Source organism: Oncorhynchus nerka, linkage group LG26, assembly GCF_034236695.1.
Source record: "Oncorhynchus nerka isolate Pitt River linkage group LG26, Oner_Uvic_2.0, whole genome shotgun sequence".
NCBI lineage: Eukaryota > Metazoa > Chordata > Actinopteri > Salmoniformes > Salmonidae > Oncorhynchus > Oncorhynchus nerka.
Window position 1 is genome coordinate 17795325 of NC_088421.1, and position 12458 is coordinate 17807782.

At 43.2% G+C, this 12458-nt stretch overlaps 1 protein-coding gene across 2 annotated transcripts; it reads left to right on the top strand.

Moving 5' to 3' along the window:
- The first annotated feature begins 2952 nt into the window (after window positions 1-2952).
- Window positions 2953-12142, top strand: LOC115123099 (UV excision repair protein RAD23 homolog A-like). Of its 2 annotated transcripts, none has more exons than XM_029652400.2 (9): window positions 2953-3233; window positions 3887-4048; window positions 4169-4329; window positions 4780-4829; window positions 5034-5155; window positions 5371-5464; window positions 9242-9372; window positions 9547-9708; window positions 9859-12142. In XM_029652400.2, the coding sequence occupies exons 1-9, from the start codon at window positions 3168-3170 to the stop codon at window positions 9970-9972; spliced, it is 1062 nt and encodes a 353-aa protein (XP_029508260.1). In that variant the 5' UTR covers window positions 2953-3167; the 3' UTR covers window positions 9973-12142. The 2 variants fall into 2 exon arrangements, with proteins under 2 accessions (XP_029508260.1, XP_029508259.1); XM_029652399.2 differs by having other exon boundaries at window positions 2954-3233; window positions 5028-5155.
- The last annotated feature ends 316 nt before the right edge of the window (window positions 12143-12458 follow it).

A 12458-nucleotide genomic window follows, 5' to 3' on the forward strand; every position in this document is an offset into this window, starting at 1 on the left:
AATGCTGGCAGCCCCAGCAGGCACTGCAGAGCAGAGTTCATGAAGCAGGTGTTGCCAATATTAGGCAACCTGTGGGAAAGAAGCCATCGGTTACACACTAATATCTGAACTGTGGACCAAAGGTAAACTAATGAATGGATTTGTAAGGCATGAATGCAAGATAACTCTGAGTACCACACATAATTATTTTAAACAAAAAGAGGAGCTCAGAGATAAGAGTAGGTGTGTGTGTGTGTGTCTTTTACCCGAGGAGTTTGGTGTTGTCTTCACCCTCGCCTGTGCAGCTCTGCTCCCCCAGCTGGGTGCTACTCTTACTGAACAGGTTGCGGAGGCGGGCCATGGCGTCCCGAGACCTGACCAATGGCCTGGAGGAAGAGAGACAGGGTAGAGGCCTCAGTAGCAGTAGCTTAACACCAATCTGTCTGTTTGAACACTGTTTTAATGTACAGGCATACAGATATTCGTTACCATGTCATAGTGTGAGTGACAACTCTTATGTAGAGTCGAGTGAGATGAAGGTGGCAATTGTCTACAGTACCTACCTCTCCAAGGAGACAGAGGAAGCCCTCAGGTCAATGGAGGCCTCTGCAGAGAGAGACCAAGAGACGGACAGCGGTAAAAGAGAAGATTTGTCAAAGATGAATTGAGAAAAATAGCACCAACAAATGGCACCCGTTTACAGACCTGCGATGCCAGCAAATTGGGGTACCATTCTCTTTGTCTGTGGAACAACTGCCCCCACCTCTTTGACCTCGGAACTCATAAGATCTCTGTAAAGACACACAGACATGTGCATTAGGTTAGCTATATTATATCGGCTTTTTCATTTCAATTCAATGGTGTTGGTTGGCATGAAATTTGATATCAGGCTGCAGTACCTGGCAGTCTCACTGTCTTTGTTGGTCTCTCCATGGTGGTCAAGGGGGTTTGGAGAGGAGGACTGGGGGGCAGGGGAGGAGACATGGGTTGGGGAGGAAGGGCAGGCAGGACTGGGGGGAGTGGCAGAGGAGGATGACTGAGTTGAGACAGCCAGGGGAACACAGGAAGCACTAAAATGGGAGGAGGTCTGTGATCCTTCCTCTGAAGAAGAGGAAGAGGAAGAGGAAGAGAGAGATGACATGTGGAGAGAGGAGAGGGAAGAGAGGCTGAAGAACTCGGAGAGAGTGGAAGGGGATCTGGCAGGGGATCCGGGGGGTGGGGGGGGAGAGTGGGATGGAGTGCCAATTGGTGTTCGGCCAGACAAGGGGTCGAGGGGCGTCAGAGATGTTGTAGACGGTTTAAAATGGATAAAAGAGGGAAAAGGAAGAATCAAGTTGGTGGTGATCCTTTACGTTCTTCTTCTCCCGATTTTTCCAAACTGATGCAGTTACCATGCTGGCATCCGATGGTGTCAGTTTGGGTGGGATTGGGAACGGCGATGGACAGCTGCTCCCAATCCCGAGGCGAACTCTGCACTTCTTTTTCTGTTTGGAGAAACATTATATAGCTAATATAGTACATAAAAATGTATATTAAAATATATTTCTTGCTTCACAACAGAACTTGTTACATTTGAACTTGCAGCAAAGGTCAAACCAAACCACATGATCTGACCATAAAATATAGAACTCGTCGCCCAATCATATTGAATTCTGTATCATAGACTAACAAATAGCAAAAGTACATGTTTATAAAAATAAAACCATTGTAACCATACAGTTATACCCTCTGTCCCAAATCCTGCCGTTTGGCACAAATAAATAGACAATGAAACAACTAGGAATAGCTGAAAAGAATAGAATATACTCTAAATTGTAACAGAATTAGATACATTCTAGCCCAGAATAGACATATACCTTTTTACAGCAACACAAACATCCCATTTCAGTGTATTTGTAGACTGTGCCTTATTTTGCAGAACATCAAAATATGTTGCCTATTTCACATTGTGATGTCATAAACCAAATTATGATGCGCCTGACTACGCGTTACCAGCGCAAATAGCCAACAAATCACACACACCAAAATGTTGAAAAATAATTTACAAAATGTAATGAACCGTCTATTCAGAGTTATTCTTATTTCATAAAATATACCAAATAACTAGGTTCTTGCCACATGTTTTTTTATTGAGAAAACATTGGGTTATCTTTCTCCCACGCTCCCTGGGCCACTGACGCGCGATTGTATGGGATATGGGAAGAGGCTAGGACATTCGAAGTAACATTACTGTCTATCAGAATCAAAATAACTTTGATTGGCCAAGTGGCCTACATTCACACATTCACAGAATTTGACTCAATGAATTGGTGCTGCCAGCAATAGACAAATGTACATACACATTTACAGCCTGTACAATATACAGCAAACATAAAACATATTTATTAGCTTCTATCTTTTAAGATACTTTAGAGTAACATTTTATTATGGAAAGTAAAATGCCCATTTCACTTCAGTTGACGCTGATCTGATACAGATCGAACGTAGCTTTGCAATGGTTGTTAGGAGGACCTTTGACAAATAAAAGGAGAGCTGCACACTAGCGCAGACTCAATCATTTAATAACCTAATATCCAACGTTCCGACCGACAAGCTGTCTTCATCAGCGTATACTGTTAGGAGGACCTTAACACAGATGGATCTATTAATCTCTGACCGTACCTCATTGAAAAAGGTGCCACTCTGCATAGTGACTGTAAACTAAGCTAAAATACTAACGTTAGTACATTTATTGTATATTTGTTGTTCTGTAAACCCAGTTGGTCGCCACCGCACCTGTCACAACTGTCAACAGATCATGACATAAATGCAAAGCATCATTTGTTCTCGCAGAGTAGATTGTAGATCCTACTACCACCTGGATAAACTGGCACCGCAGGTGTGTGATTACACCGGGATATTCATATGATTGACCAGTTAGTGGTTGTAGCTATCAGGCTCAGAGAGCGCTCGATGCTGCAAGTTGAGCAGCAAACCGTTACACTGCACCTACTTCTGAGTTTGGTGTCATCAAAGATGGCGATTTGCTGAGTGGTCATGGACACATCTCATGGTCATGGATAAATATTATCTTGCTTGAACTTGTGGTTATATTTGGGGTTTAATGTAATTTCTGTTTTACTTTTGAATATTTTAAAACACAGCTGTAATTGAAGCGCAAGGGGGAAACAGGGTTAGCTACCGCAACAATGCAAATCACGTTAAAAACACTGCAACAGCAGACCATTCAAATTGACATAGACCCAGATCAAACGGTAAGTGCCCATTTGTTCATAATAATGCCAGCTGTGTGCGTTTTATCTAGCCCGCTTGGCTAACTATCTTTTTTGTTATTTGCACGAAAGACCAAATGAATTGGTCCCAGATTGTTATCAATTCGGATAATACAACTAACAGGCTAACGCTAGCTAGCTAGATGTTATTGACACCCCTAGCATTAGCTAACTAGCTAGTTCTTAGCTAGTTAGCTTGCAAGCTAATGTGTGTCAATTTGCTAACCCAATGTTGAGTCTCATTTTTAGCTAGCTATGTAAGTTATTATCCGCTAAAACATCAGTTAGCTTGCTACATGACTAGTTAACGTTAGTTATCCCTCATCACGTTAGTTTTAGCTAACTATCTAGCGTTAGCTAGACAACGTAGCCATATTACTAGCTAGCTAGCTATCTATTTTAGTTATTGATGATGCATGTCCAGTTGGATGATTAATTAGCAATATTCTAGCAGACATTTACTATCTGGGTCATAAAGAGTGAAAATAGCTAGCTAGCTAAGTTACATCATGTAAGGTAAACCGCAATGTAAGAAGTTGGGCAATTCAAACAGTCAGTGTTAGCGAGCAACTTTTGGGTCGCACTGTGTTTAACAATTAAAGCAAGGCTGAACAGCTTCTTTTTGGTTTCTACAGGTGAAGGCACTGAAGGAGAAGATAGAAGCAGAGAGGGGAAAAGATAACTTCCCAGTGTCTGGACAGAAGCTCATATATGCTGGCAAAATCCTGCAAGATGATACACCTATTAAAGACTACAAAATTGACGAGAAGAATTTTGTTGTAGTTATGGTATCTAAGGTACATTTCCCTAATCCATTTTACTTGGACTCTTAATGAGCTGCACCAGCATGTTTTGGGGTTACATGATTGTCTACATAGATCACAGTAATAGCCTGTTTATATCTCCTCTGGATCTAGGCAAAGTCTGCCACAGCTGCTTCAACACCTTCCTCAGAGGCACCCAAGGCTCCTGTCCAGGACTCTGGGTCCTCGTCGTCTGCGGGCCCGGCCCCTGCAGCCATCCCTATCCCCCCAGAGGAGCCCACACCTACAGTCGCAGAGCCCCCAGCTCCAGCCAGGTAGGCAGACCGAAGACAGCCGTAGAACTGATATTAACTTGTGATTTGGTAGACAGTCTGCCAAATTGGAGAGAGTAATAAAGTAAGCTTGAGGCCTGTTCAGGAGGGTGGAGCGTTACAGAACTCTTTGCATAGACACATTTTGTGTAGGACAAATATGACCTAAACATCATGCAACATTTATTACATTTCTATCTGCAACATTTTGTAGTTTTTTCATCTTACTGAATACACCCCCTGTAAGTCTCTGTAGCTCAGTTGGTAGAGCATGGTGTTTGCAACTCAAGGATAGTGGGTTCATTTCCCGGGACAACCCATACGTAAAATGTATGCACACATGACTAAGTCGCTTTGGATAAAAGCGTCTGCTAAATGGCATATATTATTTACGGCCACAATATACCACTGAATGGGTTGACTGGATTTTTGACCCTGTCGTTCTGTTTGCAGCTCAGACCTCAGTGTGGAGGTTCAGGGGGGAGATGCCTCCTCTGCCTTGGGTGAGTGATGGACTTCGACCTGGCTATGTGAATAATGCATCAGTGTGGAATGTATCTGCTGTGTTGCTAGATTGATGATAGCATGTAGTATGGGCATGGGGATTTGTAAGATACCTTCTAGCAGCTATGTGTTTGTGTGTGTAAATATTGTCCATTGTAACTCGGGTAAATAGTTAACAACTTGTTTCTTTTGGTCAGTGACAGGAGCGGAGTATGAGACCATGCTGACAGAGATCATGTCTATGGGTTATGAGAGGGAGAGCGTGGTAGCTGCTCTCCGGGCCAGCTTCAACAACCCCCATCGGGCCGTGGAGTACCTCCTCACTGTGAGAGCCGTCAACACACCACACAACTACCTAGGATACACAATACTGTGCAACCAGGCACCATACACCATGACTCTGCAAAATGACACTGAACAATAGCCCCAAAAAATACCATGAATGTAAAATTACACTGTACAGCATGGCACCATATTTGATGAAACTTTAACATAGCAGCATGTACAATGTGCTGAGTATTTGCTGCTGTGTGTTTCCAGGGCATTCCTAGCAGTCCGGTCCAAGAGACTAATCCCCCAGCACAGCTTCCTGCATCTGCCCGCACAGGCACAGAGACCCCTACTGTTGCTGAGGGTGAGTCCATCTGCCTATATCTCTGCTATAGTATTACATCTACTGTACAGTTCATTCTGGAAATGTTTTTAGACCCCTTGACTTTTTCCATGTTTTGTTACGTTACAGCCTTAATCTGAAATGGATTATATGTTTTTTCCCCCTGATCAATCTACACACAATAGCAAGCAAAAACAGGATTTTAATAAATACAATAAAAAGATCACATTTACATACAGTTGAAGTCGGAAGTTTACATACACCATAGCCAAATACATTTCAACTCAGTTTTTCACAATTCCTGACATTTAATCCTAGTGAAGTTCCCTGTTTTAGGTCAGTTAGGATCACCACTTTATTTTAAAAATGTGAATTATCCAAATAATAGTAGATATTTATTTCAGCTTTTATTTCTTTCATCACATTCCCAGTGGGTCAGGAGCTTACATACACTCAATTAGTATTTGGTAGCATTGCCTTTAAATTGTTTAACTTGTGTCAAACGTTTCGGGTATCCTTCCACAAGCTACCCACAATAAGTTGGGTGAATTTTGACCCATTCCTCCTGACAGAGCTGGTGTAACTGAATCAGGTTGGTAGGCTTCCATACTCGCACACACTTTTTAAGATCTGCCCACACATTTTCTATGGGATTGAGGTCAGGTCTTTGTGATGGCCACTCCAATACCTTGACTTTGTTGTCGGCAAGCCATTTTGCCACAACTGTGGAAGTATGCTTGGGGTCATTGTCCATTTGGAAGACCCATTTGCGACCAAGCTTTAACTTCCTAACTGATGTCTTGAGATGTTGCTTCAATATATCCACATAATTTTCCTTCTAATGAAGCCATCTTTTTTGTGAAGTGCACCAGTCCGTCCTGCAACAAAGCACCCCCACAACATGATGCTGCCACCCCTGTGCTTCACGGTTGGCATGGTGTTCTTTGGCTTGCAAGCCTCCCCCTTTTTCCTCCAAACATAACGATGGACATTATGGCCAAACAGTTATTTTTTTGTTTCATCAGACCAGAGGATATTTCTCCAAAAAGTACGATCTTTGTCCCCATGTGCAGTTGCAAACCATAGTCTGTTTTCTTTTTATGGGGGTTTTGGAGCAGTGGCTTCTTCCTTGCTGAGCAGCCTTTCAGGTTATGTCGATATAGGACTCTTTTTACTGTGGATATAGATACTTTTGTACCGGTTTCCTCCAGCATCTTCACAAGGTCCTTTGCTGTTGTTCTGGGATTGATTTGCACTTTTCGCACCAAAGTACGTTCTTCTCTAGGAGACAGAACGCGTCTCCTTCCTGAGCGGTATGACGGCTGCGTGGTCCCACCTCCAATTGACTCAAATGATGTCAATTAGCCTATCAGAAGCTTCTAAAGCCATGACATAATTTTCTGGAATTTTCCAAGCTGTTTAAAGGCACAGTCAACTTAGTGTATGTAAACTTCTGACCCACTGGAATTGTGATACAGTAAAATAATCTGTCTGTAAACAATTGTTGGAAAAATTACTTGTGTCATGCACAAAGTAGATGTCCTAACTGACTTGATAAAACTATAGTTTGTTAACAAGACATTTGTGGAGTGGTTGAAAAACGAGTTTTAATGACTCCAACCTAAGCATATGTAAACTTCTGACTTCAACTGTAAGTATTCAGACCCTTTACTCAGAACTTTGTTGAAGCACCTTTGGCAGCGATTACAGCCTCAAGTCTTCTTGGGTATGACGCTAGTGTCATCTTGTTGGAAGGTGAACCTTCACCCCAGTCCTGAGGTCCTAACCTGCTCCAGAGCGCTCTTCATCAAGTATCTATCTACTTTGCTCTGTTCATCTTTCTCTTGATCCTTACTAGTCTCCCAGTCCCTGCCGCTGAAAAACACCCCCACGGCATGATGCCGTCACCACCATGCTTCACCGTAGGGATGGTGCCAGGTTTCCTCCAGATGTGACGCTTGGCATTCAGGCCAAAGAGTTCAATCTTAATTTCTTCAGACCAGAGAATCTTGTTTCTCATTAGGAGTCCATTAGGTGCCTTTTGGCAAACTCCAAGTGGGCTGTCATGTGCCTTTTACTGAGTTGTGGCTTCCGTCTGGCCACTCCACCACAAATGCCTGATTGGTGGCGTGCTGCAGAGATAGTTGTACTTCTGGAAGATTCTCCCATCTCCACAGAGGAACTCTGGAGCTCTGTCAGTGACCATCGGTTTCTTAGTCACCTCCCTGACCAAGGCCCTTCTCCTCCTATTGCCCAGTTTGACCGGGCGGCCAGCTCTAGGAAGAGTCTTGGTGGTTCCAAACTTCTTCCATTTAAGAATGGAGGACACTGTGTTCTTGGGGACCTTCAATGCTGCAGAACTTGTTTGGTACTTGTCCCCAGATCTGTGCCTCGACACAATCTTGTCTTGGAGCTCTACGGACAATTCCTTTGACCTCATGGCTTGGTTTTTGCTCTGACATGCACTGTCATCTGTGGGACCTTATCTAGACAGGTGTATGCCTTTCCAATCAAGTTGTAGAAAAATCTCAAGGATGATCAATGGAAAGTGGATGCACCTGAGCTCAATTTCAAGTCTCATAGCAAAGGGTCTGAAATATAATACTGTAATTGCTGGACTATTAAGCGCACCTGAATATAAACCGCACCTACTGAATTATTAAAAAATATGTATTTTGTACATAAATACACAGCACATGTCTATAAGCCGCAGGTGCCTACCGGTACATTGAAACAAATGAACTTGGTCACTATCTTCCTCCTCCTGTGCACTGAAACCACTGAAGTCATCTCCTTCGGTGTCGGAGATGAATAGCCTGAGAATTGCTTCATCCGATGTTGGATCGTTTTCATTGTCGCTCTCGTCACTTTCATCCGGAGGCAAATACCCCGCTGAGCTCATGCTGCCCCTTCAACACGCAGCAGTCCAGCCTTTCGAAACCCGTTGATGATAGTGGATATTTTGACAATGCTCCACGCTGTCAGGACCCACTGGCAGACTTGACCATAAGTTGCTCTTCGCATGCAGCCCGTTTTAGTGAAGGATTTCTCCCCACTTGTCATCCAAGACTCCCACTGAACAAGGAGCGCCACCTTAAATGCACGATTTACACTGATGTCGAGTGGCTGCAAATACTTTGGGCTATCTGCTTTTCTTCCCTCTGAAAGCCTTTTGTCTTTTTGCACTGAGTCAGTTCCTCACGCTGCTGTTTCCAACGTCTTATCATCGACTCATTAAGGCCAAGCTCCCGTGCAGCAGCTCTCTTTCCTTTTCCAACAGCCAGATCGATCGCCTTCAACTTGAAAGCTGCATCATATGCATTTCTCCGTCTTTGCCATGATGAGGGTGACAAAATTACTACTGTAATCAGAATGATGGGAAGTTTGAGCGCACTCGATTTTACGTCACATTATGTGACGGTGCTCAGTTTTTTGGCGGCGGGAAAAATCCATAAATTAGCCACGTCATTGTATAAACTGTGAGGTTCAAAGCGTGGGAATAAAGTAGCGGCTTATAGTCCGGAAATTACGGTAGTTTATTTTTAAAACATTTGCAGAAAAATTCTAAAACCTGTGGAGAGTGATGAGGAAAACATTTTAATCAATTTTAGAATATGGCTGTAACACAACGTGGAAAAACTCAAGGGGTCTGAATACTTTCCAAATGCACTGCATATCAGATGAGATTGTTGGAAAGATGGGCATGGTTTATGTGCATTTTCCCTAGTAAGTGTTGTATCTATATCTACTGTATGTATCAACGGGTTCTCTTCTGTAAATATTCTGTTTGTGTTGCAGGAGAAAACCCTCTGGAGTTCCTGCGTTCCCAGCCTCAGTTCCAGAGCATGAGGCAGGTGATCCAACAGAACCCCTCACTGCTGCCAGCTCTGCTCCAACAGCTGGGCCGGGAGAACCCACAGCTCCTACAGGTAACACACATACACCATGCACTACACACACTGATGGCACCACCACTCATACTAGCTTGCGTCACACACTCCCTATATTGACACCTCCCAGGTTTTGTGATTTCACAATGTATGTTCTGCCTGTTGCTGATTGCTGTCTACCTATCTTTCCCTATTGATAAAAATCAACAACAGCAAATCAGCCAGTACCAGGAGCTGTTCATCCAGATGCTGAATGAGCCGGCGGGGGAGGTTGGAGACGTGCCTGAGGTGGGGGACCTGGGTGCTGCAGTGGAGGAGGGAGCTCCAGTCAACTACATTCAGGTCACACCTCAGGAGAAAGAAGCCATCGAGAGGGTGAGGGGAGCTAAAGACCTCTCAATGCACTGTTTAGGGCATAAGATGGCTTCAACTGACAAGAAGACTAGCTAAGAAATGCATACATTGTGATCTTTCTGGTGAGAAATAGTAATGAAATGTTATATTTTTTTCTCTCTCCTGTCTCAGTTAAAAGCGTTGGGTTTCCCCGAGGCGCTGGTGATCCAGGCCTACTTTGCCTGTGAAAAGAACGAGAACCTAGCGGCCAACTTCCTCCTGAACCAGGGCTTTGAGGATGAATGAGAGGCGCTGGCCTGCCCTCCTCTCCAGCCCAGCACAAGGACTGCACCCCACTGTAGAGCAACGATCTTCAGGTCATTTCAGAGGGAGGGGGGGGTCTTACAAGCTACACAAAGTATATGTTGATCTAAGGGTGAAAGAGGAATAATGAGATCCACTTGAATTCCAATGGAATGTGTGGGATTTGTTTAGGGCAGATAGATGTATATTGAGATTTTAGAAGAGCTTTGGGAATGGGAAGGAGGGGGCTGAAGGCTTTGCGGAGTGTGTGCGTGTGTACATGTCTGTGTGTGTGTGTGTGTGTACAGGTGGATGCCATTCAATTAAGGTGCAAAGTCATTGATATGCATATCTAAGCTTGTTAATGCTGTAGGTGGTTGTAATGGAAGCGCATTCTCCTTGATGCACTTCTACAATGTTGGTGTATTGAGGCAAGAGGGGAAAGGGAAACTAAACTGACGGTCATGAAGAGTCCGCTTGTGGTCTGTTCACTTGATTGCACCAGTCCCTCACATTTCCTTTGCCATTCAAAAACCAACCACATAGCAAAACACATCTCATCCCATGGTATTGTCATATAGGCAAGTACATTTCACCAGTGGCCAGGTTAAGTTATATATGGGGTCCCCTCACTACACCTCATAGCTAGCGCTTTTAGTTTTCACTCAGATATCCATGATCTCTCTGGGTGTGGAAATGCTCAACATCCTGAGTAAATCGAGCGGTATAGAACAACCAAAATGACTATTGGATGTGTGTATGCTCACAGAACCGTACAGGTACATTACTGTGTGGATATGTGTCTGAAAATTAGGTTTTGCTGAAAGGTGCACAGTCCTCTCTAGTGTTACGTCTCTGATGAGCTGACCAACGCTGACCTTACCTTTACATATAATCCTCTGAAGAGGGGAAGAGAGAGCTGGCAGGGACCAGTCCTGGGATGCTGGAGTTACTCAATTACCTCTTTCCCAAGGCTGAGGAGTAGACACACCACCTTTCTCATAGGATCTGATTAATAGTACACACGAAGGGCAGCTCAAATACAACGGGACCAGCTGGTCATGAGACACTAAGGGCTGGATTCAGCCCGTATCGTGTAAAAATGTAAGGGTAATTCCCCGTTGAGCAGACATATGCAGCATTTACCATGAATGCAGTCTTGGCGACTGCGGGAACATTGCCTTTAAATTGTCAATAGCGCTATAAAGCGGATATTCAGCACTACGGATTGAATAGAGCCCAAAATGTCCAGTAAGAACAAGGGTCCACATGAAGGTTGTCCGTATAAAGTCTTTATTAAACCAGGACCCAGTCATAGCCAATCATTGTCATCATCCACAGCCTGAATGAGCCTATTCAGACTATTCAACAGTCTTTAGTGATGAGGTGAATCTGAAGTTTAAACTGGCTATCGCCTAGCTTTAACCAACTGTTTCCAACTGAGATAGTAAAACATGAGGCTTAGACCAGCAGATCTCCCTTCCCAACTAGGTTGTATGTAATGAGTAATGATTTGTCTGTTTTCTCGGCATCTGTCATTTTGTCTTTGATTGACATGCTTCACCTATATTTCAGGATGACATTTTAAAAGTTCTTTTAAAAGTTTACAATAAGGATTCTCAGTGTTTTAAGATGTTGCTATTGTGGGTTTTCTGAGGGAACGGAGGGTACCAAGAAATGTGTGGTTTTATCAAGGTATGTTTTCTCTTTAACTTAACATGGCAGGAGTTGAATGGGTCTGTGAAGAGACAAGCTTTTATGAGTTTGGATTGAACAGATGCATTCAAATGTATTGACTCCCTTGCACAGCATTCCCTGTTTTCTCTTTTCAAAACTGGTTGAATGGCTATTTTTACCCTGCAGGCACCTTCAACTTGCCACAAGTAAGATCAATTACACTCAAACCAAATTCATTGTGCATTTAGTTCAGGCCATTTTTGACTTAAGTGAAAAATGTCAGTTTTGATTTATTTATTGGACCTTTGAAACAAATACACATGTGAACACAAAGTTTTCAATCTCAACCTATTTTAAAGGAATAGTGAATAGTGATCATGACAATATGTTTGACTGCATCTGTTTTTGTGAACATGGCTTTCACTGACACTGGCATTTTACAGCATCAACATGGTCTGCTACAATGCTCAGCTTCATTAAACATCAATATATCATGGCTTCTTATGTTTTATTTCATGCCAAACACTCCCGTATGCACCACATTCTTGGTCTGGACAATGAATGAGGCCAACTGAAATGAAACTCAACGTGATCTTATGGAATACAAAGTATTACAGGAAATGTAATTTATACACACTCCGGTTCAAGTCCAGGCATTTCAGTATCATGTGGGAATGAGTAGTGCTAGTCCTGTGGACTTGACCCTCCATTATCAGTATTGTTAAGTAGATTTTCTGATAAGCAGTGAAACTATTTTGGCCTCTTACCCCACTCTAACATGATGCAACTCTAGGGTTCTCATCCCCAGCACA

Coding starts and splice junctions, on each gene's coding strand:
- LOC115123099 (XM_029652399.2), top strand. CDS start 3,168: ATGCAAATCACGTTAAAAACACTGCAACAGCAGACCATTCAAATTGAC. Junction 3,234..3,886: donor ACATAGACCCAGATCAAACG/GTAAGTGCCCAT, acceptor TGGTTTCTACAG/GTGAAGGCACTGAAGGAGAA. Junction 4,330..4,779: donor GAGCCCCCAGCTCCAGCCAG/GTAGGCAGACCG, acceptor TTCTGTTTGCAG/CTCAGACCTCAGTGTGGAGG.